Genomic DNA, 27,077 nt, shown 5'->3' with positions numbered 1-27,077 from the left:
GAAACTGTCGTCTGTTGCCATGGCGACAGCGTTGTGCTCGTGTCGCCATCCCTCGGCGGCGCAGGGCAAATCGAAAGTGCGTGTGCACCGCTGCAGCAATGGAAGAGTCAGCTGCCGCGCTGCTAGCAGTCTTGGGAGTCTAGGGAAGGAAAGCGGTCAGACGCGAGCGTGAATCAGGGCTGTGACCTCTCCGAGCACCCAGCGCTTCGTCCGGTGGACCCTCACAAGCGTGTCGCGACGCGAATCTGCGTCAAGGTTGTCTTGTTTGGGCGCGCATCGTAATAAGAGACCCGCCACCCGAATCCTCGGTTTCCGTAGACGTTCAAGATGGCGCCTTTCCCCGAAGAAGTGGATGTGTTTTCGGTGCCGCATTCGCGGATGAAGCGGCTCGTCGAGGTGTACAACGAGAAGGTACAGTGCACAGTCACATATCGCGCACCGGTTGAATCTGCCTGTCGTGCCAGCGAGCTTCGATTCCTCTTGTTGGCTGCCTTGCGGTGTCGCCCAGCTCACTCGGCGCGCCGACATGTATCGGAATTGAGCGCTTTTTTCTCGGTCCACATCTCTGTACATTCGGAAGTGATCGTTGCGAATACATTTCAGGGCATTCGGCAATCTTTCCTGTTGTTCCATCCTTTATAGTGAGCCTTGTTAGAAATGCGAAGAGCGATCTCCGATCTCGTCAGAGCGGAATGCTAGCTTTCGAAAGCGGCTTGCGCGCGGTTTCGTTAATGCAATTTACCGTTGCAGTGCTGCGTCGACATCGCCTGTGCCGTATGAAACAGCGTTGCTTTAACCTGCTCAGTGTAAAAGAGCGCTTCATTATTTGCTCCATACGGTACACCTGTTTTGTCCAGCTCGATCGGCGTACCGGTCTCAATCGGCGCTGGCCGACTGCTTTCGGAACGGTTTCTGATTTTATGAATCGTGGTTTCGCTGCCGTTATTGCATGCAACACTGTCGGAGAATAGGCATCGCTGCCTTTTACCGTTAGATTGACCTGACTGATCAGATCCAGTACAGATTTCGCTCTTAGGCGCGCGAGCAGGCAGATATAGCGGCCGCAAGTCGAGCGTGCGAGCCGGTGCTTTTCGGTGTTTCTGCTTGCAGCTGGGCAAATGCAGTGCATCTCCGATGGTTAGCGGAAACGCGCATGTGCAATCGCCTAAATTACCACGGCTCTTCCTGGGAAAGCGTCAAAGCGCGTAGGCGTGCCGACTTGGCAGCGAGGTTGCGAGGTGAACAGGGCGCGCTTCACGCGAACGAGTTTTGCTTTTTGTGCGTTGATCCGGCGGCTGTATCGGCGTGCGCTTTGGCACGTATACACGTTTTAGGAGCATTTTTCTTCCTTCTCTTCCATATCTTTTTTTTTTACCTGTCATCTTAACGAAGTTTTGCACCTCTGACGTCTTTCACAGCTGGGCTGCACGGACTTTGCCGACTACGGCGCCTTGGAATCGCTCCTGCACGAGTTGTACCAGACCTTCCGGGAGTTCCGATGCCACGAGCAGATCGAGAACCAGCTTATTATGACCAAGTTGAAAAAGAAGCTGAAGGTAAGATTCGTTGCCCCTAATTCTTTACGGTAAAGACGTTTGCCGAATCCACTTAATTGTCAGAAAAGTCTAGCTTGTAAGTGAATTGCCAGGATACCAAAATGCTACCTTGAACTCTCTGCAATAATTGACGATCTTCCGTTATTTCAGTCCAAGGCCTATTTGCTTTCATTTTTCATTGAGCGACATATAGGAGGCCAAAATAAGAATGTTTACCTGTCTGCGGGTTTGTTTAATTGCTGTTTAAATGTATTATAGGCTTTAGATCATCTGGTTACTGCAGAAGTAAGAGTGCATAGTGTCGGTATTTTTTCCAGGGTTTGCTATTGCAGACGTTTATTGCAATATGTTATGCATACGCTTCTTTAGAGTGCTCTAGTGCTCCAGCCTTGCCACCTGCATGGCTCAACATCATTCTTGGGGTGTGAAAAGTAAACCACAATCAACACGAAAGTGCATGCATGTTAAGATATTGTTTGTAACCACGGGCCAAATATAAATTACGTCACTGTGTCCTGTAATGGACGCACTCTTTACGAATGTGTGGACACTATACAGTCACTGTCAGAGGTTCACGGAGCAGAACTTTGCGAAATAAATTTATTTTCATCCAGTCTAGATTACCTGAGATTCAATGGGAAATTATGCAGGTCACGTTCTCAAACCTAGGCTGGATATTACTGATGTTGCAAAGCTAAGCGTAGTCAATTGCTAGGCTGGGTTGCAAAGCCAGGCAGTGTTAGGTTAGGTTACAAAGCTTGTCAGTGTGAAGCTGCTAGGCTAGTTTCTAAATCTAAGCTAGCAACTTTGCATGCAGCCTAGCACAAAGCCAGGCTGTGTGCTAAAATGTTATCGAAATTCGTGCTTTGTTAATTTTTTTTGTTTTTCAAAGGTGTGACCTCTGTTATTATACTGTGCAGAGCTAAGCAGGTTGAAAATTTAGAAATGGCAGCAGTGGTAGCTAATGTAGCATTTGATGTGGGTTTGATTTGTCTTGTGAGTGGACTGTTCAGTTTTATATTTTTGTCACAGTAGGTATTGCATATTCGGACACTAAAGGAAAGTTGACATGCTTACATGGAAAGTGTGTAATGGGCAGGCAACATTTTCTGTAAGGAAGAATCAGCCTGATGGCTGGCTTTTGTTTCAGGAGGGTTATCTAGCTTGTCAGACCTGTGAAATGGAACGTGTTACCCCAGCTTCCTGTATTATCACTGTTTGCCCATGTGTGGGTTAGGAGACAAAAAGATTCTTCCTGACCAGTTAACTTCAGATCGGTGGTGTTTGTATAGAAAGGTACTGGTACTTTTTCCGACCAAACCACTGCCTCATATATGCTAAAATCTTGCTCATAGGTGGCATCATTTGATCGGTTTTGTGTAACGATGTATTTGGTTGCAGTATTTATCTGCTTGGTTTAAAATTAAGGAGAAAGAAGATAGTATTTTCATAAGTGAGGCTGTACCCGGCACCTATAATAATAAAACAGTAGTAACAAAGACAATAATAGTTATAATGATAACAATAATATACAGGGTCAGTCACACTTAGAGGGAACATGGCTCCACATGGCCATGTACCTGCGGAGTGCCATTGCATCGAACCTGTTTATGAATCAATATAAAATGGTGCAGGAGAAGAGGGACCTCGACATGGGTGTTTCTTGTGATCTGCCCCTTTGCACGGGTTTGCTACCAGCTTGGTCGCAATAATGCTCCGCGTGTGCGGAACTGTGTTCCTTTTAAATGTGATTGACCCTGTACCTCAACATTTGCTCATTTTGCTACTTTCTTATTGACATTAGAATGACACTGTTGCCACCTTTGGGAGGTTTCCTCACGTTAGCACTTTTCAATGTAGGTAGGAAAGGTGCAGGGGTTTGACGCGTGTTTGACTTACCACTGAAAGTATTGCTGCTTGAGCACTGGGAGCACTGCACCAGCCTATTGACAGGTTGCCAAGGACAGCTTCATCTAATTTAAATACGATGGCATTAAAAGCCTCATGGGAGAGAAAACCCGGCTGCAACCGGCGGTGTCTTTCATAAAATTAGCTGATAGGTCAATGGAGTGTGTCCCATCTTGAGACCACATGAAGTGGTTGAGTTGGCAGGTGCAGCGCTCACGTGACATTGCTGAGTAGTGGGGCGGTAGGCTCAGTGTCAGTTGGAAGGTGTGCTTGGTTGTGTGCACATGCGTCTCGACAGCTCAAATTGGAATGGAGCCAGAATCAATGCTGCCTGTGTCTACTGCAGTGGAATCCCCGCAAGCAGAGAGGGTGACCACAGAAGTACAGCCGAGCCCGGATATGTTGAACCTGTATATTTCAAAATATTGGCAATATTGAACAAACAGATCATCCCCTTGAAAATCCTGTGTTACAGTATGGGAGGGTTGAACAGTACATCAAACTTAAATTTCACTGACAGCCTAGAGTGAACAATTGAGGGGAAAGGGTAGTTGTGAGTCTGGCGTACCTGTTCACTTACCTACCTAGCTTCACTGCAGTGCACCATTGTAGTCAGGTGAATGGGTACGGCAAATTCACAACTACCAGTAAAGCTTAGCGATGGCCATGCTTCACATGCTCTGCTGGGCTGCGATGTGAAGCAGGTTAGACCTACCAACACCTAGCAAGCAGTGTGCTGCCAGCACACTGGTAGGCAGCACGTTGCCGCAAGAAGTGCATCATTAGCTCGGCTGCAATGTATTTATTATTGCTTCTAGGTTGCAGATAAGCTCATTTACCGTCTTTTCTATATATCAAATTATCGATATATCAAACTATCTTGCAATCATCATCGAGTTCAATACATCTGGGTTCGACTGTATGTCACTAAAGAGTATTGGCGCCTGCGCAGGCTCAGCATATGCTGAGCCTGCGCAGCAATGACGGATGAGAAGAAGCAGGCCAAGCACACTTCAGACTTTAATGCTCTCGCATTCTGAACACTTAATATAATTAAGTGTCCCATAAATTTCCTTTAATAATGTGTTAGCATTAGACGAATTGGTGCAGGTGAAAATGGTGACTGCCATCACGGATGTGTGCGTGATACAATGCGAAATTTGTGAAGTCATCACAACCTGCCCACCGGATTGTGAGCAAACTGCCCACCGTGGCAGGTGGCAGTTAAATGAATGATTGGACACGATAGGTTGCTTGGGGAAAGCAGCCTAGGTCTGCAGGCCCAGTGTTTGAAACAGCCGCCAGCTGTGGCAGTGGCGCATCACTTAACCGTTGCACTACTGTGCCAGGAGTGGTATGAGGACTCCTAGTGATCAATTTGTGTAAAATAGAAAATGACCAGTTCTGCATATATGGACATAGATGCATTAATGCTATTGCGTGCACCCTTAAAGGCGGAGTTACAACAGAATCGGCAGCAGCAGAAAATGCAAACGCATTGAGACGATCCACCGAAAATTGGATTCGATTTAAAAAGGAGCTGTTTTTGCTCTGCCATTCAGGTGAAAATCATGATATTTATTTAATGAAAGGGACTGTGTGATTGCCGCTTGAAGTGAATAGCAGTGCAGCCTACCCTCAGATACATAAAAGATAGGTTGTTGATGTCGTCACGCTTGGCTTGTGAGAGCTGCCGCGGTGGCTCAGCAGTTATGGCGCTCAGCTGCTGGCCCAAAAGGCATGTGTTTTATCCTGGCAGTGTTGGTCACATTTCGATTGAGGCAAAATGCCAGATGCCTGTGTGCTCTGTGATGTCAGTGCACATTAAAGAACTCCAGGTGGTCGAAATTTCCGGAGCCCTTCACTGCAGCTTTTCTCATAGCCCGAGTCACTTCAGAACGTCGAACCCCCATAAACCATAAACAGTTGGCTTGTGAGAACAGTTGGTCATGGCAACATGTGTATTCCAATTTCTGGCCTTTTCTGGCTTGTAAGAGCAACATTTGGAGTTTGTTTTTAGAACGTGGTAATTTATCTATAGAGGCTAACTTCAATTTGTCCTCAGTGCCCTTTCAGTGCCCGTGTAGCCTCCAGCGTGCTAGCAGGTTTGAGAAAAGTGGGAGAGCCTCTTCAGCAAAGCAGCAGGGACCGTGGTGTTCGGTTGCCTTGATTTCACAATAAGGCGTTTTTCTTAAATCAAGATGAACACAGCTGCCCTTATCGTCGTTGCAAAATTAATTAATTTATTTTATTTATTTATTTTATTTATTCAAGTTACCCCTAAAGGCGCTCCAGAAGAGGGTATTACATAGGGGGGAGGTAAATGAAATGAGTTGAATGAGGTAAATGAAAGTGTAACCCTCCTGTGATGTATCCTGCATTCAGGGAAGTAAACAGGTCTGATTTCTTATTTTTGACAGAGGGAGAGGGCATGGACAGTCAGCAAATCCTTTATCCGTGTGTGTGCCTTCCTGGGCTCTTCTTACATGCGGCTCCTAATTTTCGATGTTGGTGGCTCTGTTACTCTTTGTCCTGCGAAGTTTTCCATGTTTGGCTAGGCCTATTCAGTAATGGTCGAAGTACTTGGATTTAATTTTAACTCAGCAAGTAAGTGCATTTTACTAATTACAGTAGTGTACAAAATGCACCATCAAGTGCTGTATGTGTGTGAAAATTTTGAGCAGATGATTCAATATTTTAGGCACAAGGTAAACTTATGTTGTTCTTAGTTAGCTTGTTGCACCCTGTATGAAATGGCATGAAAGTGGTATTGAGAATGGCGTTCACATCATGTTGCACCCATGGCTGTCTCTGTTCCTCGCAGGCACTTTCCATTCACGATTCGGCGGTCTGCAACTGTCACAGCGACAACCGTCTGTCGGACATGCTGGCGCTGGTTCGTGACGGCTATTCCTGCACCAACAAGTCGGCCACCGAACGCCTCAACTATGGGCTGAGGCTTCAGCACGCGCTGATTGAATTCACCGAGAAGTTCCTGCCTCACATGAAAGAGGAGGAGGAGGTCTGCTTTGTTTTACCCTTAGAGCTGGACAGCATTGCTTACATTCTGCCTGCTTAGGCTTGTGTACTGTTTGCATATACAGGCTAAATGAAGCTTGTACATACAACGTGTTGGGCAAATAAATGCGCGCCGCAGAATGCTTCTGCCAGCTAAATGGGCGCATTGTTCGAGCTGAAATTTTGCACAAAAATGGCATTTGGTTGGCAGAATTGTTTTAAACCACGTTTGTTTGAATTACTTACCTGATTCGATCAGAAGTCAGATATTGACATCGTTTGCGGTGATGACGAAGGAAACTAAGCCACTCTGCAAGCGATCACACCGGACGCGCCATCTCGTTTGTCGGCCGCAGAGATTCGGCAAAGGAGGGGGCTCGGGTTGTTTTGCAAAGGTTTGGAGACGCTTTTTTAAGTGCTTTATCGCTGATCAAAATAAATGTATTTTGGCCAAAACTTCACTAAATTTCAAGTCTTTGGTGAAGGAAAGTCTTCAAACATCCAGCAAAACACTCCCCTCTGGCGATTCTCCACGGTCAACAAACGAGATGGCGCCACTGGTGCGATCGCTGACAGAATGGCTTGACTTCCTTCATCGTCGCCGCAAACAATGCGAATATGCAACTTTTTCTGATTGATTCAGGCAAGTAACCCAAAAAAATGTAGCATGAAACAATTCTGCCAACCAAATCCCATTTCTGTGCTATAGTTGAGCTCGGACAGTCCACCCATTTAGCTGCGAGAAGCATTCTACTGCGTGCGTTTATTGTTGCAACAGTCTGTATTTTATGCTAATGAAGAGGTGCATATAGGAAAACAGAGGGACACAAAATACAAATAAACAAACACAAGCGCTGACTTGCAAGTCGGGGCTTGTTCTCATCTACCTGCCTTCCATGTCCCTGTGTTTCTGGCTTGTTGTTCTTCATTAGCAAAATCAACCAACAAGCCCAAACTGCAGCATTACTTAATTGCATTTTATGCCCAGTAGCTTGAGAAGGACCATGTGACATTGATGGGATATTGGTTTGGCTACTTAATATGTTAACATAGAATGGCTTTTGACATCTGAACAGGGATCACACCGATTGCCAATACGGGTGAAGGTATCGACAGGAAAGAGTGTGTTTCTCGTTTATGTGGGTTACTGACATTTCAGATTATGTTTGTGCAGATGTATAATACTGCTGATGACGGCAACGTTTTGCGATTGATGGTGGTGCTAGTTGCTGTAGGTTGATGCATTCTAGCTCATTCAACATACAGAACTGAGTCTGGGTGAGCAAAACTTAAAGGCATTGCTCTGAGAAGAGGTTCCTGTACTTGAAACGTCCACGGAGATGTTGCACTGACATCCAGCCTGGCAGTCTTCCCAGTTAAGGGTCGGCGTGTGTTGAGGCCTGCTTGCTAGATGCACAAGGACAAGCTATGTCAGGCACTTGCATACATGTGCTGCTATGTCTGTACCTGTGCTCAGCGACAACTTTTTTTGGCAATGAAGAGAAGTCTGCTGGGGCAGAGCGGCTGTAACTTAATGTTCCGCCAAATAGTTCGGCTGATGATGGTGTGCTTGGCTGCCTGGCGCGTTGCTTTGCTCGCTGTAACTTCATTCCATTGAAGAACTGAGGATTTGACGAGTTGGTGGTGATCCATCGTATTGAGAACCAGCGCTTACGAACACAGACATAGGACGAGACGAGACAAACTTGATTTCATCAGTTTCGTCAAAATGGATGAGAAGTGGGCAGCCACCTTCTGCAAATAGTTTCACACTAAAAGGATGGACACACGATAGAGGAAAAGGAGTAGAAATCTTACAACAGGCTTCGCAGGCAACAGGGAAAAGAAAGTTGTCATGGACGCAAAAAAAGAATATTTGTGAAATCGAGGCGACTAACTGGAGACAAAGAAGGGGAACAAAAAAATTATTGTACAAATAAATAGCTGGAAAGAGCGAAATCCGAAAGGAGCCACTCTGTGATACTTCAAGAGGCAGTGCCCTTCTATTTTAAGGCTAGATCAGGTGGCCTCTGAGCCAAGCAATATAGAAGTTAGTGTGAACAGGGAAATTACATTTTTGTTGCATTTGTTTGCAGTGTAGAAAACGTTGAAGCTTGTTAAGGTAAACTGTGAAGCTATACATGCAGGTATCAAAAAAGACTTGGTGAGCCTTCCATTAGCTTTGGGTTTTACGGTTAGGGAAGGGAAATCAACAGCAGTGGAGGCGGGCAAAAGTCTAAGACTACTGGTGGTGTAAAAGCAGAGTGGAGAAATAGCATGAACCATCACAGAAATCAAAGTAATATATTTTAGAACATGGAAAATAACCTGGAATAAGTGAAAAAAAAATAAACAGAATAGGATTTACAGTGTAAGAAAAGGAAAACAGTACAAAATAACTGAAACAGTCACTTATTTACTAAGCAAGGTGGCATTCACCACCACCCTGATTCAAAGGGGGTGCAATAGTATTTGTCTATCTATCAGAGCCATGCAAAACACGAGTGACTTTGTCTGGAAAAGATGATGCGAGGGGCAGATGCAACAGAACGGGTGCTTTTCAGTACTAGTACTTTTCTAAGTTTTCTTTTTGTAATGATGGTTATCTTTCGAGCATCCATCGGAGCATTGCTGAAATGCTTCCTGCGTTCTTTCAGGTCTTTCAGCCCATGCTGATCCAGTACTTTGGGTACGAGGAGCTCAAGTTGCTGAAGGAGAAGGTGATCCAGGAGCACACCAGGTGGCAGGAGCAGTGCGCCCAGGAGAAGTGCTGCGTGGAACTTGAGAATATTGACCAGAGTGAGTTGATGAGAAGTCTTGTACTTTGTTTTTATTAAGGCGAAAGCTTTTAATGCCTCATCGCTGTCAACAGAAGGTTGTCAGCAGAGGTGTCACGCTTTCCGGTCGGTCGAAATGGTTATGACATCAGAGTGTGCGAATTCAAACTAATAAGGTCACCCACGGATGGCTGACGCCCCCTTTTGGAGCACACGACAACTAATAAAATAGTGGTCGTCCGCTCCGACAGGGGGCGTAAGGCGTCCGTGGGTGACCACATCACATACATTGTTACTGCGAACAGAGCCATGGATACAACCGAACTCATCGAAGCAGAGAGAGAGTCGTGCTGAAGAAGCAGTCAAAGTTGGCAGTCAAGGTGTGTAGTTGTAATGTGTAGTCAAAGTGTGTAGTCAAATAAATCACTAGTACAGCACAGTCTCGCAGTCAGTGCCAAACAGTGTGCCATTAAAGGCCTCCGCCTTGCAGCACTTTAGACAGCCAAAGTGCCCCCTAAATTTTATTATTTGTGTACTTATTTATTTTATTTTCACAGTCTACAACCTCCTATGGGGCTTGGCAGAAGGAGATATAAAAAAAATGCACAAACAAATTGTAACAATAAGTAGCATTTCAAATATTGTGAAGGCACTAGGAAACATAGTGAAAACATGTCAGCTACAAATCAGAATCTAAGAATTCTTTCAGAGGCAGAGACAAGTAGGGCTAAGAAGGGAGTTCCAAATTTCTATATGTGCACTGAAAAAAGCTGGTTTATGGTTTATCGGGGGTTTAACGCCCCAAAGCGACTCAGGCTATGAGGGACGCCGTAATGAAGGGCTCTGGGAATTTTGACTACCTGGGGTTCTTTAACATGCACTGGTTTGAACAAACCAGCACAAGGACTGAAAGGAAAAATATTTTGTTTGTGACAGCTTCTTAGTGCTGATGGTTTAAATAAGCTGCCAAGTGCCTCGAATCATGGAGAGTTCGCATGTACAATAACTTTAAGCATTCAGTGCTATGACACGTTTGAAGTGGATAGAGTTCAGACATGTAGTTTCAGATCAGACAGTTTGGTGTACCTGTGTGATCAGGTTGAGATACAGAGAGAGCAGAGTGGATTGGGGAACAAACACAGCTTAATGATATACTTGTTCAAATCGGGAAAAAGAAATGTTCTTGGGTAGAACATTTTATTGAATATGAAGAACAGGTAAATTGACTGCTCTATAAAATAAAAGAGTGGATTCCGATTGAGGGCAAGTGAGCAGGAAACTCATGACAGTGAAGTTGAGAGGCGAGATTAAAAAAATTTCCGAGGATAAGATCGCTGCAGCCAGTACAGAACGGGTGTAATTGGAGATCTATGGGAGTGCCCCGCACTGGACGTAGAGCTGGGCTCGTGATGATGATTTGTAGTGGGAGTTTGCCCTCTTTGCTGCAATCAGTGAGAGGTAAGTAACTGGTTGTGAAAAGAAGGTGACGAATTTTTATGGTGCAGGGGCATCTGTGGCCAAAGAGGGCCATGGCACAGGGTTGTGAGCAACTAATGACACCATTTGCAGAACTACGTTGGAAGTCGACAGAAGCAAGCTGTAGATTGAAGTTGTAGGTTGATAATTTTAGTGTTGGAGTCTGGAAGGTTTTGAGCCGAGGAGAATGTGGAAATCAGTACCAAACAATGGCAGTTATCTTTCAGTCCACGGATCTGAGAAGCTTCACCTTGTTACCTGTACTTTTAACTGACAAATGACAAGTACCGTGTATAGTTCAGTAGCATGGCTTTTTGGGTTTGTTGGTACATAGTTCCAATACACTGTAGCACAGCAAAAGACGAGAGACGAACTCCATGGTTGGAAGTTAGTGCTTTTGGTGTTCGTCTGTCGTCTCTTGTGTCCTCGTCTTTTGCTGCGCTACAGTGTATAGGTACTGTGTATACTTGGGTATGCGCTGCCCCGTGTGAGGGCCGCACTCCCAACTTTATAGGCAGTATTTCGGGAAACAAAAAAAAGAAAAACTGGGGCAAAAGAATTGTCTGATGTGTGCATAATTTTTTATAATTTTGTCCACATGGAACGTTTCTCTGGGAGCTGACTGACTGCCTGTGACACTCGCTATGACCGCGCATGCGTTGTCCAACATGCCCGACTCCACCTGGAACTGTGAACATGCGGTGCTGCAGCGCTGCTAACTTGTCTGTCTGGGGTGTAAGAATCGGGTAAAATCGGGCTTTACTCGAGAACAAAGGGTCCTAAATACATAGGACAAATATTCCATCGTCAGACCTCAGGAGGATATTGCCTCTTTTATGTGCAAAATAGCATAGATGAAAAAACAGTCAAAGTGAAAGCAAGTCCATGGATCATGCAGACTTAGTAACTGAAATAAAAAGTTGCTAACTATAAATAGTAGAACTGTACGCACTCATTGTGAGGCACGAAGCAAGAGTGTGTGGTAGGTGGTGGGGAAAGCCACCCATTCTTGGGAGCACAAGCAAATGACCGCATACTGTCATTTATATGTGGGGTGCAAGTGAAGACACATGCAGTGGTGCCACCTGGGGACACAGACTGCGTTTTTTGTGTGGTGTACATTGCTAGGTGAGAAACAGCCTACTGGACTATGGTGCTCATTTCAAAGTGTCTACACATACTTGTGAAAGCTAATAAGTGGTTAATGGTAAACGCCAGTGCCATAATATTGTAACGAGGACAGGACTGGCGCAGGTCACAGTTTCAGCGAAGTTCAGCGCACAGCCGAGAACTCACAAGATGGCTATCCGAACAAAACACACACTTCGTCTTTGTCCACCCATACACGCACACTTCGTCTTCATCGTCGGCGCTCATATGAGCACGCGCCAATATGCAAGAAGTGCATGGAAGGATTATTCATTGACCGGGTGTAGCTGCCATGTTGTTGGTTTGTATAGTTCAGATCATCTCTGTAACTATTGTTGCACGCCAGAGAGGGAATGTCCCTAGATAAATGTTCTCACTCCATCAACTAAAAATGGAATACCCAGTAATGGGAACTGTTCTTCATGTCTTGCCCAGAGGCTGACAGTGATGAAGATGATGTGGACGAGCTGCTCCCATCGTGGGCTGACCTGCCTCAGGAGATCTTGCTTGACATCTTCTCGCATCTTAATGCTCGTGATCTCTCCATCAGCGGTGGCGTCTGTAAGAGCTGGTACAGCGTCTCCCGGGAACCGGCCCTGTGGAAAGACCTGATGCCTGTCCACTGGGCTCTCGGTAAGCTTTGCCAGAGACCCCGTGACAATTCTTCTTGGCAATGGAGTGAAATCTGCATAGCCAAAACACGCCCTCTCTTCCTACGCAGCGGAATATAGTCCCTGGTGCAGTCAGTATTTTCCCTTAAAAGATATTATATTAGTAATACTCCTTGCTTAAGGCATATATCTAATATTACTGCCTACTCTCGATGTTGGAGAATCAAGGCAAAAGCAGTTTTGTTGATTACAACAAATTCTCTTGGCATGTCTTGTTGCGAGAAGCTTCCATAGATGGCGCCACCTGCACCATGGACAAAGTGAATCAGCCGTGCAGAGAGCAACATCCTGTGGCCGAACTGCTTGGCAGTGTGGCACAGTTATGAACACTCCGCCCCTGTAGCCTTCCCTTCGTTGCCGGGAAAAGTTGTTGCCAATTATAAAGGGGCTGTGAATTGTTCCCATTATGTTTTCTTGCTTTTTTTTCAATCCATTATCTTCTTTCTTGCTCTCTGTTACATTTGGGTGACATTTGTTGCGGTACTCTAAATATGGCCCCGTCATCGTCGCAATTTCTTTTGTAAGAAAAATGTGGAGGGTGTTCTTGAGCTCATCAGCAAACCATTACTGCTTAGCACTATGATGTAATTTATCAACCACTACTACTACCATCATTTTCACTCTGCTGAAAAGATAAAAAAAATGCGAGGAGGGGAGATCTCCTGACAGCTTACACACACTGCTGGTATTTCCACTTCACATTGTCCACAAAACTGTCTACTCCTGTTTGTTTATTGATTACAATCATATGTTAGCTGATGCATCATGTTGCCTACAGGGACTCTGAAAGTTATGAAGAAACCAGCCAAGCAATTGTTTTCACTAAGCTTTGATTACCACTTAGCCATTTTTTCATGTGGAATATGCTTAATGAGTTATGCTGACACTAGCCTTAAGCCAGCCGGGCATGGACAGTTGTGCTTTAACTCAATACTTGAGAGAGTTTCTTGCGTAAATTTTGGAGAGTCTTTTTGATACAATTTGTGAAGTGGCGGCCAAAAACTTTTTAGGCTTAAACCTAGTGTAGCAAGCCTGCCTCTATCACTTCAGCATGCAGGCAACGTTGAGAAGAGACAGAAAGCTTGAAAGGTGAAATAAATAGTAGCTTTAGTGCAAAACTTTTTTAATGACCCTAAAATATGGTTCACAGACTGCATAAACAGAGTATCGCAAGTTTTTCTCCTTTTACTCGGGGTTCAGAGAGGCTCTTGCATACTAGTGATGCAGACTTGACCTGGCACTGTTGTGATTCATGTAGACATATGCAGGAAAGTTGTTCTGGCCAAAACCTGCTCCAGGCAGCATGACTAAGGCCCCAATTTCTCTGCAATTCCGCGAAATTGCGTGTTGTGCGTTTTTCGTGGAATTGTGTGTTAGGAGTAACAGTCTCATTCTTTAATGCCATTGCTGTGATGGACGTTAGTAGGAATGGCAGTGTGATGAAAAAGTGACTATTTTACCTTACTTATATGAGTATAGCACGAGATGGAAGTTTGAAAACTCGGGAGAACTTTTAAATAAATGTTATTACAGTTGCAATGCAGTCTCATACTATACACGTCAACCATAGACCTAGGGTCCTATGGTTGATGTGTTGGTTAAGCAGCTACAACGGCACCCATTCAAAATATCATTGGCAGAGCCGGTTTTCACACGAGTTAACGAGTTCATTTTTTGTACATGGAGCTCTGTGCATCCTGGACACTGTTTGGAAGCTATCTCAGTCTGTCTGTTGTAACAAGACTGTACTGTAGTAGTACACAGGCAACTTACGGAGGTTTTCCTTTACTCGCCTTCAATAGGTATATGGGACCAGGTGCCTCTATGGCCTGACCCGTATTACAAGCAAGGCAAGGGGCATGCCGACGAAGACGCAGATTTCGATGAATCCAGCGGGAGCTCTTCGGATGAGGATTCGGCGTCGAGCTCGGCCGCGGACACCTTCAAGCAGGAGGCAGCAGTGCTGCACTGCCTGGTCAAGTATTTCTTGCCCGTGGTCGGAAGAGGAGTGCGAAAGATTGTCCTTGCCACTTCTCACGCCCTCAACAGCCGCCTGGTGAGTCGCTGCTCCTGCATCGATCGATTAATACCCCTGTCAAGCGCGCAAAATAAAGTGCACTTACGAAGAGTGTCACTTGCTAAAAGTGCACTCTAGCACAGCTAAACGGCGCAACATAAGTGCACTCGCCAAAGTGCGCACTCATGTTGGAGTGCGTTAACAGAACGCACTTTGAGGGCTGAGTGCATAGCCTCGCCAGCAGCGACTTCAAAGACACAATACGTATAGTGCATAAAAAGTACTTACAACTTTATTTTACATGCTGTAACACTGTTTTTAGGAAAAAATTCGTTAGTTATAGCCGCAAGTGAAGCAACAAACAAAGGAACGAGATCAGATGCAATATCGCTGCCCGTTGCCATCTTGTTTGTTGTCGAAATTCTGGATAGTTTTGGCTGGTCTTGGCTTTTCTTCTATTTACATTTTTTTGTGATCGTTAGAAACTGTTGAACCTCGTTTTATTTGCACTATCACGTTGAGCAGTCAATTATTATGAGTCCTTTTTCTTGTCCATTGACCTCTTCAGAAATTCAGCTCATTTTCTGTCACCATTTTTTTTTACCATGAATGCACATTGCTTTCCCGTTTAGCACTACCTAGCGTAAAGTGTCACTTGAGATGCTGAAGCGTACTCCTGCTAAGTGCGCTTAACTTGCGTGCTTGACATGGGTATGACTGATTGATCGATTGCATACGGGAATGTAGCTATGAGCTCCCGTACTGAAAAAACTGTTCATTCTGGGCAAACGCGTCTGGGAGAACACTGAATTTGAACATCACTAGTAATAGTGTGGAGTGGCAAGCGTGCATAACAAGTCTGCTTTTCTGCAGCAGTTCTGCAGAAAGTGAATTCCAGTTACTAATGATTGCAGGAAAAAAGAAATACTTGTTGATATTTATATAAATAATGTGTCTTAGCCCTGATGGATGAGCTGTACTTTGTGGAACTCATTTTACACTTAATGGTTTTCTCCTGCGGCGAACGGAAGCGATGGTGACGGAACTGATGCCGAAATCGAAAACATTTGAGGATATGTGATTTCCCTACAAGATGACATTTTAAAACAAACTCCACATTGCTTTCTTCTTTTACGTGTCGATTGTCTTTTCAAACACAGTTATTGCGTACAGCAGTATTGATGCACGTGCATCATTTTTTGGCGTGTATATGTCGCACCACTGTAAACGATGCATAGACGAAAAATTCTGATGAAGGTCGTGACTTATGCTAGGAAATACAGTATATAGGTAGTGTATTTACCCATGTCTTCAATATGAATGCTCATGTCTAACGCGCCTCCGATTCTATCTCGCACATGTTCTACATGACCAGAAAAAAAAAACTGTAAGCCAGTTTCTACCTGAATCTGACGCGCATGCAGCTTTAAGACCTATTTTCATCAAAAAAAGGTGCGAATTGTAATTGTAATACAGTCTAATAAAAATTGGGTGCTACAAGTAGGGAACCAATCAGCTTGTAAAACATGTGGCTTGTGAAATGTGCCAAGAAAAAAAAAAATTATTGGAGAGCAGTTTGTTTGGAGGTAATGTTGACGGAGTTAGGCTGTTTTAAACGGACATTCTCTTTTTTTGTGCACTTGACCTAACCAGATGTAACCATTCTTGCTTGCAGCTCAGGTCCATCCTGAAGCTCTGCCCCATGGTCCGCCACCTGGACATCTCATACACCGATGTTGGGGACACTTCCTTCAAAGGGTAGGCGGCACCATTTATCCTGTGTAAGCTACTATTAAAGTGCAGCTGACAGCTTAGTTGCTGCAGCAGAAGAAACTTGCTTTTTGCATAAGTAGTGCAGTGTTCTTGGGGCTGGCAGGTCGAAAGTTTTTCAGGATCAGATTTGATTGAACTTTATCATCATCATCAGCCTGACTGTACCCACTGCAGGGCAAAGGCCTCTCCCATGTCTCTCCAGTCAATCCTGTCATTTGCCAGTTGCGACCACCGTATCCCTGCAAACTTCTTAATTTCATCCGCCCACCTAACTTTCTGCCGCCCCCTGCTATGCTTGCCTTCTCTTGGAATCCACTCAGTTACCCTTAAGGACCAGCGGGTATCTTGCCTTCACATTACATGCCCTGCCCAAGCCCATTTCTTCCTCTTGATTTCAACTAAGATGTAATTATCTCGCGTTTGTTCCCTCACCCACTCCGCTCTCTTCCGATCTCTTAATGTTACACCTATAATTTTTCTTTCCACAGTTCGCTGCGTTGTGCTTAACTTAAGCTGAACCCTCTTTGTTAGCCTTCACGTTTCTGCCCCGTAGGTGAGTACCGGTAAGATACAGCTGTTGTATACTTTTCTCTTGAGGGATATTGGCAAACTGCCATTCATGATCTAAGAGAACCTGCCATATGCACTCCACCTAATTCTTATTCTTCTAGTTTTTTCCCTGTCATGATCCTGATCAGTGGCCACTACCTGCCCTAACTAGACGTATTCCCTTACCACTTTTGGCTCCTCGCTACCAACTATGAACTGCTGTTCTCTTGCGAGTCTGTTGAACATTGTTGTTCAGCTGTTGTGAACTGTTGACTGTTGAACTCGACATAGGCTAAAAGAGCCAAATGATCGCTCCTTACGAGAATGAAAATTGGGTGCAGCTGCTCTCAGTGTCCCTTTAACAGGGAGACTGTTTTGCTCTTTCATCCATTAATTTTTCCTCTCTCTCTCTCCTGCAGACTTGAAGAATTCGGTGCCTGCTCTCAGCTTGAGCACGCCGACTTATCCGGCTGCTCACTGCTGACCGACGTCGGCCTCTGCCGACTTGCCCGGTGTCTGCTCCGGCGAAAAGGGGCGGAAAATCCTGCGAATTTCTTGCCAGGCGTCGATCCCTGTGACCAGTACAGCAACGATTCCACGTCATCCAACCTGTCGTGGAACTCCCTGGATGCCTGGGACGAGCTTGCAGCCAATGCAAGCCAATCCGTTCCCTTTGTCATGCATATGATGGGCCGTTTCTGTAATGGCTGCCCCTACCGGAGCCGCTGCAGCGGTGTGGTTTGCGTGAAGGCGGAGCGCGATGTCGCCGATTCTAAGGTGGCGACTGCTGATTCGGCGAACAGCAAAAAGACGACGCGAGAGAACTCTGGCGACAATGTCGCTGGCGGATTGAGACACCTGAACCTTTCCGGGTGCTTCAACGTTACGGACAGCGGTCTTCTGTGAGTATTTGCTCCTTTTCTTGCTTTTTCAAAGAAACATGACTTTGGTCTCTCAGCGGTAGGCCCACAGCTTCTGTCTAAGCGATGCCACCTGCTAGCTGCAAATTGGGACACCTACGCGAATGGGCGAGAGCACCTTTCAAAGCATTCATTCCCATTGATTCTTTGGCACAATGAATTTGTGCTGATTTTTTGTATGCGCAATGTAGCGGTTCAAATGGCCTTGCTGAAAGCTTTCTAATTTTTATTTTACAGTTTTCATCGCACAAATATCTATGATCTCCCCATGTGTGTTAGTTGTGAGGTTAGATATTAAGATACTTATTAGCCGTAATTGGCGTTTAGAACGCTGCGAGATGAACTGGAAAGCGTAACTAAAAGCGGGGTTCTGTGCTCTAGAGGGAAAGGAATTATGCCCCAAGGGAATTGAGGACCACCTGCCTCAGTAGCTCAGTGCTTCTGGCACTTGGTTGCTGAGCTGAACACAAGTTTATGGTTTCAATCCTGGCTGCAGCGTCTAATTTTTGAGGGGGGAGAATGGCTTAAACGTCCATGTGCTGAAATTTAATTATTAATGGACTCTCCATTAATTAATTAACTCCATTATTAATTATTAATGGAGTTAGTTTAAAGCCATTCACTTTTGTGTGCCTCACAGCATACAATGTAGTGTTTGCACATAAAGGCCTCCATATTACTAATCGGGAATCTTTAAAATCCAAACTGCTGTGAAGTTTTAGTAAGCTGTTTATTTCGTGAAGCCTCAGTTGCCTTAGCACATGACTAGTGCTTGTTAGTTGTAATCATTTGCTATACCAGTTTCTGGTTTTAAGTTTTGAGAGCACCAGGAAGTAAAACTGTCAAGTCACTAATTATCAGGATACTTTTAGAAGTCACCTGGAGCAGCCTGCAGAGGTCATACACTTCATTATTAATAATAATAATAATAATAATAATAATAATAATAATAATAATAATAATAAACTCCAGGATTTATTCATCTCGAACTGAGTAACTTCACTCTGTCACAATGACATCAGTGTTTCATGATGCTCTTTCGTGCCACTTTCGTGAACATTCATCAAAACCCTCGGCCTCGCGTGTTAGATGGATGCAGTGAAATCCCGGGCGGAGAGGACAAAGAATGTGGCAGCATCATCTGTGAATAAGCAAACTTGCAGCGCCATCTCGTGCTAAGGTGACTAAACTGGACAGGGAAAAAGTTGGGTGCCTCGATGCGCGTGCTCCCCTCCACTGCTCTGTGGAGGGTGGGGACAACCACGTCATCTGTTACAGTGTCTGACATATTTGTACCCATCCTTTTCATCACGCTTTGGGAGTGCGTGCTGGGGTATTTTGCATTTTGCCGCATTTTGCCTCCACCGCAGTCGGGTTCGAACCCTAGTACTCCAGTTTAGTAGTCGGGCACCTTAAAGGGACACTGAGGAGAAATGGAAGTTGTCTTGTATCGACAGAATACCAGCTCCTGATTACAAAAACGCCACTCATACTGACAACAAAGCTCTTGTAACGTAGAAAAGAGCAAGAACCAAAATACAGGTATCGCCGCCACAGGCCAAACTCGCAAGTACAAGCGTGGTGACGTCATAGGACAAAACAGTGTTGCTAGAACCAATGGTTCTAGAAACACTAGAACACGAGAAGCCACGAATCACTGAGGTGCAGCCAATGCATGCGCAAATCTCGTTGACGTTGCCAGATGGCGCCACGTATCCGGCAGCTACACGCGCGCAGCTGCATCATCGGGACCAATAAGCGCCTGCTCCCCGGCAGTAGGCGGGCTCCCGGTATTCCGCTAGCGGTAACAAGGTACACAGTATGCTAAAGGTGTCTATTTGCTAGAACTTCCGTAACGACTTCGAGAACGGGATCCATCGTAACACTGGCAAAACGCCGGTGCAAACGTAAACGAAGCGACGGTAGCGACGGCCGCAATAGCCGATAGATGCCTTCAACGTTCTGCCGGCGGTAGCTTTTTTTTCGGCTGCTGTCAGGCCGCTCTGCTGGCCATCAGAAATGACGGAGTCTGCGCTACGTCATGTTTCACGTCTTGTTTCACGTCACTTAGTCCTGTGTCGTCATAGGAGAATCCCAAGTTTGAATCAGAGCGGCGGGAAAAACTTTTTCAACTTCGAATCCAAATTTCTTAGAAATAAATGCATCTTTCGCTGCCGGCCAAGTGGCAACAAAGCCATGAAATGCCGAACTATCGGATTTTGCTATAAAAAAAAATATTGATAGAGCTCTCCTCACTGTCCCTTTAAGAAATAGGGTGCAGCAAAGGAGACACATATGCCCTAAGCAATGTCGCGTCCACTGCTTTCACGCTGCCGCGATAAAGGAATTAGGTGCAGTTCTGCCAAGCCACTGCTTTTGTTGAAGGAGGGTGAAATGCAGCCTTGCCAAATTGTTTGCCACCTGCGAGCAAAGTAGTATGAGGCTTAAAATATTAGAATACAGAGCTGCACCCAACTTTTAGGCCGGGCCGCCATGGTGAAAGGTCATTTGCTGTACGGGAAGGTTGGCTTTCAATCAGCAGCTCGTAATATTTTGATGCCATTATATTGGTACTCAACCAATGGAATCGTAAACTTGAATAATTTGTTGCGCATCCTTCGCACCTTTACCTGTTTTCTTCAGAACCTTGGATAAAAGCTACTGTGTAACGATCCCTGATGAGTTCGCTTTCATATCCATTTTAATCAATAACAGAGACATTTGCAGCTTTAGGCAAACAGATAACGAGCGGCAGAGGGCTAGAGCATAAAGGTCCGGGCATCACTGCAATGCACGCATGTATTGTGTTCTGTTCAGATCAAGGTCCCTTATTTCTTGCAACTTAGTCTCTTTACACTAAATATGCGATTCATGACCATAACTGCACATCCTGAAGTGTACGTTGGCTAAGCATTTTAAACACAATGCACGATTCCGTAGTATATGCTGGCATAAACGATCGCACCCAGTATCATGCGCGAAATAGAAATGAATGTCTACAAAACCATAACGCCGGTTTTAGCACACACGTTAGGTATTAATTTAAAGCAGTACACGTAACTATTGGGCAAGCAGCAAGGAAACGAAACAACGAATATAGTGCTTTTACTGCATAGGTGTGAAGTGTTGGCCGGCTGCCACTTGTCACGTTTCACCTTTGCAGTCCTCAGGAGCCTTCTTTTCGGATCTCTCGGAAATGCAAACATTCTCCAGCGATTTCTGAGTGATTAGTGCACGCAGGCGTGCAACACCTCGACATTTCTTCCCCGTTTTGTGGCCAAGCAAAATTGCAATCGACGGGAAACAGGCCGCTGCACGTGCAACTGATGCAGGCAGGACAGGGAGTGGGCACAAATATGCCGCGCGCCCTCACCGAGGCGGCACTGACCCTTTCAAAAGATGTCCCCACTCTCCACAAAGCGGTAGAGGGGGGGGCGCACGCATCGAGGCACCCTAGGCAAAAGCAGATTGCGGCGCCATCTCTTCCTAAGCAGCCTAAACGAAATGGAGCAATGTGTACACCAGTGCTAACATGTCTTAGAAATAGCTGTCGCTGTAAATATATTCACATTGAGAATCTTGCGCCACGTTTTCCTCAGGTTCCTGTCCAACTGGGACTTGCTAAGCCACCTCGAGTACCTCGATGTCTCCGGCTGCTTCCAGCTGACTGGCGATGGTCTGAGGGAGCTCATGTTGGGGACGCCACGTCTGCAGCCCAAGAATCTCTTTTACTGCGACTACGTCGACAACGGCCCGTTCAAGGACTCGGCCAATGGCTGCCAGAACTTGCAGTGCGTCTCGCGAGCATGCTGCCAGTCTGGGGAATAACGGGCTGGATGTCATGGAGTAGAGAGCCTGCCGCGGAAAACAATCTTCTCTCGTAGCCAAAGTTTATTTTATGATGTGATGGGGGTGAGCGCAAGGGGCTGGCTTATTGGCCCAGTGCTACTTTAGCGAGGTACAGGCAGGAATTTTGAACAATGCACGAGGGTGCAGCGACCGTTTGCTGCCTAGTTATCTGGAGGAGCAGGTTCTTGGAGTGGAAAGATGGAGTGGGGGTTTGCTTGTTTGCAGTGAAAAGGAGTTGGCGTGAACAGAAAAAAGGATAACAAGAAGGTTGAGGTGGACTTGGTCAGGGGTGAGAATTGGAGCCTTCATTCCATTAATGTCAAGCTTTTCTCACTAAGTATGGTGTAATGTATCTTTTCTGTAATGGCATACACATTGAACGTTATGTTTGAACAAACAAGTTAAGGATAATGGTAGCCAGTCCACTGTTGTGGGTAAGCACGGTGCGCTTGTTTCAGCATACGTCCTGTGCCCGGTAATGTGTAACTTGTGCATATTCGGTCTCTTCTGTAGTTTATTATGTTGCATCACTGCTAATATCCAAGTCAGAGTGGCATATACAGAACTGGCAGAAAATGAGGGCATATGTATTTGTTGTAGCCTAGAGGGATGATGCAGTTTTGTGTGAGGTGTCATGGCCATTAGTGGTGGTATAAAACATGGCTGAAGTACAGTTTATATATATATTGTTCTTCTTCAAACTTTGCTTCCACCTAATTTTATACGGTGTTTTCTCCTTGAAAACCCCGGTCATTTCAGGCTGCTTTTGCAGCGACATATTGCCAGGTATTGCAGTGGTATGTTCAATATATGAACTTGATCTTTGCGGTTTAACATAAGCTAGAAAGAAGAGTAGGGAGTTTGAGTGGGTGCTTAACTGAGCGTGTACTGTACAGAGTATCAGGCAACTTAAAGTGGAGAAACTCAAGGACTGCTCTTTGGCAGATAAGCAAAGTTTCTAAATTTGGTTCAGGTTTAAATGCTGGAATAACTCTGAATATCCTTTCGTCACGTGATGAGAGAAGACTTTGGCAGCTTGTACACTGGTTAGTTCAAAGACTGCTTCATTTTCAGCTTTGTGCCATAGTCATTTTGGCTGGTCTTTTTGAAAGCCTGTTTTACCTTAACGCTTTCACCTAGTGCGACCTTAAAGGGCGAACTAATTTGCATTTACAGTGTAGCATGTAGCGTGCTGTTTGCTCGTGCAGTCTTGTTGGACCGAAACTGGAAAGTGTTTCTTTTCTCTTGGGTGTTGGGTACTGATTTTATCTGTTAAACCTGTTCAAGTCTTTCGAGTTGGGAAGCAGGTTCTTGCCGTCATGAGAACAGGTCTCACGACTCTGGGAACTTTTTTTTGTTTTGTTTTGATCTCTTTGTCGCTGAAGTGTTTTTTTCGTACTGCTGGAAAGGAGATGCGTGGTGTTGTATAGCTGATGTGTATAGTTTTACGAGGCAGTCACGAGAAAGTTCTTGGCAATAATATGTTCATGCATCTGTAGTGAATGGCACTGACTGGAGTGCTGAGGTTTCAGTCGTTTTTCTCAACTGAATTATTTTTGTGACAACAGACTGCATCAGGCAGTGCTTACTTCGCTTTTTTTTTCTTTCTATTTAGCTCGGTGGCAACAAAAATGCTTTCTGTGAAGTACGACGCTGTGCATGTGAACGCATTGGTGTAACAATTTGCTACATCTCAAATGATATGTACACGTGTCCAGCTTGTTATCTGCTGCTTATAACCAGTGGTGAAAATAAGTGCTCTTGAATTAGGTCAGCTTATCTCTGAGCACATTTCGTCTGTTAACACACTGGAAAGCAGGGCATGAAAGTTTGTTTCTGTCAAGGCCAGTTTATGTCGTCATTCTTGACTTATCAGTGGCTGGTAGAATTTTCTTGTGTGCGATGTTATATGACCTTTCGGTGTCACTTATGGAAGTGTTGTCCTAGTCTCTCGTAAGATACTCCCCCTAGAGTCAGTACTGTGGAAAACACCCGAGGCTGAACATTTGTGAGCTTGCCACTCCAGTCTTCATCTTAAAGTCGTTATCGCTGTACATAGTGTACATAGAGGAGTTCTAACTTGTTAATCATGCTTTCTCATCGCGGTCTATGTGCAAAATGCGTTTCTTGTCGAGTTTCAGTTTTGTGTAGTGCTGGTCTTTTCATATACATTTTAATGCACCTGACCTCTCCCCCCTTGTATTTGTGACAAGGAGAACTCATTTATCTGAACCCAACTGAAATCGGCGTCTTGTGGCGCCCACTAAGCACCGACTCAGTGGACACTTCCGAGGCATACATGCCGTGCACCTGCGAGTATTTCAGATATTGTCTGTGGATGCACGTGACGCTAGATGTGTACCTTCTAGATATGTACGCGCTTGCCGGAAGCAGCATGCCAGTGTACGCCATTCAGAGGAAGTGGCTCCTGTGACCTCCAGAGTGATTCTTGCTGGTACTGCTGGTACTGCTTGCTGGTACACTTGCTGGTACTGCTGTTTTTTTTTCTCTGCGCGAATTATCCGATCACGCATGTTAATGCATATGCCTGGCGGGTGTCCACGGAGTCTCCGCTTTTGCCTACATTTCTGCTGTCTACTGTCGCAGTCATCCTCTGCCATAGTTCATCTGGTTTGTGCAGCAAGAATACGCAGAAGCAGTAACTCTCCGTTCTTGCAAGTGCGAGTTAGATAACGTTGAATTGTATAGATGGTAATGGAGGTGTATGCAGTGGTGAGACTTCGCTGTGTGGGATACAGGCTTCCCAAACTGTAGTCGGGGGCAAAAGTCTCTGAACCACATACTCCACAAATAAAGCTGATAGCTCTATTATTATCCGCTGGCTGGACACCACATTTTTGGAGGTAAAAGACTGTCTTCCCTCCACAAATGTGGTCTCCAGGCGTCGGCTAATAATACAGCTTTTGGTTTCCTTTAGGGAGCACGTGGTCCCGAGACTTTTGTCCCCAACTGTACATTTCTCTAGGAACAGTAGCAAAACACACAACATTGAAATATCTTCACAAGCTTAGAAATGTCAACTGGATGCATTAAAGGAAAAGAATTTCTATTGCAAAAGATGCTGCAAGCGGGCAGGGATAGTGCTCTTTCCTGCCACCAGATGCCCCTAGCTTACAACTTGCCAAGCCACCACTGAAAATTCCCCTCATGTAGTCTTTTTTTTTTGTGACCTTGTACACTTTATTCACGTCCATTATTGATTTGCCCTTGAAAAATCGTGGCAGAAACTTGTTCCTTGATTTTCTTTTGGCTGCCACCATCTGTGGAGTTGCAGGCTTCTCATTCTTTCACATTTTTTTGTCATACTTCCTTTAGTCTTTCGTTTCTTCGTCAAATTGCTCGGTACTAGACCTGGTTCATAGGATGTGCAAAGAGGTTTATGCAAGGCGATGCACATTCCAAGTGATGAGAGAAGTGGTCGTGACATACAAACCTTGAGTCAAGATTGAGACAAACTGAATGGTCAGTCATATCTTTTGTTTCGTTATTCTAAGTTGATGGCTAGCCAAGTTAATCACTGTTGGGTATCTATGCCTGGCATGATAAGTATTAAGCTCTCATAACTACCAGAGATATATGAACGTGCATTGATGCTTTGTTTATGTATTTGCTATTTCAGTTTACACTTTGCATACATAGCCTAGAACATCTTAAAAAGGGGTTTTGCTGGTTTGTAGGCATGTTTGCAGTCTCTGTGTTGAAGGTTTGGTTTTTATCTTCACTTACCTGATGTTTTCCTTGATTTTTTTTAATGCCTGTTTATGTGTGTATCTCAGCTGTTACTTCATCCAAAGTGTGGGCTGCAGTCTAGATGCCCACCTCTTTGAAAGTTTTGTAATTCCACAAAAGCTTTCGGCTAGGTCTCTTATTGCACTTGAGCTGTGTTCAGGAAAAGTTTTCAATGCGTTTTGCATTCAGTTTGCTTTAATATACCTTTGTGTAGCTCGCTGCTCTTGGCTCGTTAGCAGAAAAGGACGTGATATTTTTTCATTTTTTTTCTATCCAGAGCACACTGGTGCTTGTGCATTGTTGGTATTAGCTTGGTTGTTTAGTTGTTTGATTTCAGAGCTCTATGTTTTAATGATTCCACTATTTCTGTGTTCCGTGTTTGCCACCCTATATTTTTTAGTGTATGGAGGCCGCTAGTAAGCGCTTTACGACGGGTGCCCCACTTTTCTAGTGGATGCATAGAAAAGGTCTCGAGCTAACTATATATATCTCTCGTGGCCGCTCTTTCTATGCTGCTTAGAACTTGTGTCCGTTTATTACTTCTGCTTAAGGGAAGCACTTACCTTTCCAGGCAGCACAGAAGGTTGAACTCGCAATCGGATGTAGCTTGGACTGACGAGGCTTTTTGTATTGGTCTCGAAGGATCTGGAAGATCCTGCCTGCGTGAGTTAAACCATGTGGCATAATAAAACTTGTGCCCCTGTCTGTTAGTGAGGAGGGTGGGCACACCTACATGAAATGTCATTGTGGGATATGAATTCGTGGCTACGTCGTTTGATTTGCACGACTAAAACAGATAGTAAAATAAAAAAGAGAAAAACAAGTAACTATGCCAGAGCAAACTACCCTTCCTCTCAGGTAGAGTACCTATGCCCTTTTCAGACCATGTGGTGTCTTTGACACTGTTGCCCACTTATTTAGTGAGACAAATTGTGAAAGCAACTGAAATTTTTAAATTGCTGACAGATTGCAAAACCTCAAAGTTAACCGGAAGTTCTGAATCCGAGCTGTCATTCTTTTGAGTGGTTCCGTGTTTGTTGCTGGGGGGAGCCACAGGCAGTGTGCATTGGTTGATGGTGTAAGTTGTGATGCTGCTTGAAGTGTGTTGTTGATGCGAGTTGCAAGAAGCTTTGTCTTGAAGCCACTTTGCATGACTTTGTAACCTTTTGATGAGTTTCTTCACAACTGTTGGAATAAAATCAAAAGTTTTAATGAACGACTATTGCCCTCTTTGTTCTGTTTCTCCCTAACAGGGTTGCCAATTTAGCTGTTTTATAGCTAGATTTCAATACTTTTGCAAGCAACTAGCTATAAAAATAGCAAAAGTTTGCTTCAGCTACGAGTCGCTAATTTAACTCTTTCCGAAATCGGTGTCCGAATTTAGCTCTTTTTGCTTTAATCTAGCGCATTTTAATAACTTGACAAACACCTCTTACTGGTGATAAAGCTAATGGTAAACATATAGCACCATCTAGTATTGTGTTAAAGAACAAACCAGACCATCAAACTTTGCCTCAAATGGAATGAAGCAGTTGAAAAGGAGGAGGAAGAGGTAATGGCTTCGATCCTTCCTCTCTTTAAGCAGTCTGGTAGGTATTAAAAATGCCTTGCCTTTCTTTTTTTTTCCCATTCCCTCGCTGTGTCCGATGTTCTCGGGGCGGGCT

The 27,077-nt window shown here is 44.8% G+C and overlaps 1 protein-coding gene across 1 annotated transcript; it reads left to right on the top strand.

The window, feature by feature from the left end:
• Nucleotides 1–72: 72 nt before the first annotated feature.
• Nucleotides 73–26,629, top strand: LOC149335581 (F-box/LRR-repeat protein 5-like). Its single transcript, XM_089552173.1, has 9 exons — nt 73–411; nt 1,419–1,556; nt 6,289–6,486; nt 9,140–9,281; nt 12,320–12,517; nt 14,358–14,611; nt 16,248–16,330; nt 17,314–17,796; nt 21,414–26,629. Exons 1-9 carry the CDS (start codon nt 328–330, stop codon nt 21,640–21,642), a joined length of 1,809 nt encoding a protein of 602 aa, XP_089408299.1. The 5' UTR covers nt 73–327; the 3' UTR covers nt 21,643–26,629.
• The last annotated feature ends 448 nt before the right edge of the window (nt 26,630–27,077 follow it).

Source organism: Amblyomma mixtum, chromosome 7, assembly GCF_055824585.1.
Source record: "Amblyomma mixtum isolate Tamu chromosome 7, ASM5582458v1, whole genome shotgun sequence".
Taxonomy (NCBI): domain Eukaryota; kingdom Metazoa; phylum Arthropoda; class Arachnida; order Ixodida; family Ixodidae; genus Amblyomma; species Amblyomma mixtum.
Note: the sequence above shows the minus strand (reverse complement) of the source record. Positions and strands in the feature narration are given on the sequence as shown.

Excerpts from the sequence above, each read along its gene's own strand:
- LOC149335581 (XM_089552173.1), top strand. The coding sequence starts at position 328 with ATGGCGCCTTTCCCCGAAGAAGTGGATGTGTTTTCGGTGCCGCATTCG. Across the intron at positions 6,487-9,139 it reads ACATGAAAGAGGAGGAGGAG|GTCTTTCAGCCCATGCTGAT; the intron begins GTCTGCTTTGTT and ends GCGTTCTTTCAG. Across the intron at positions 12,518-14,357 it reads GCCTGTCCACTGGGCTCTCG|GTATATGGGACCAGGTGCCT; the intron begins GTAAGCTTTGCC and ends CGCCTTCAATAG.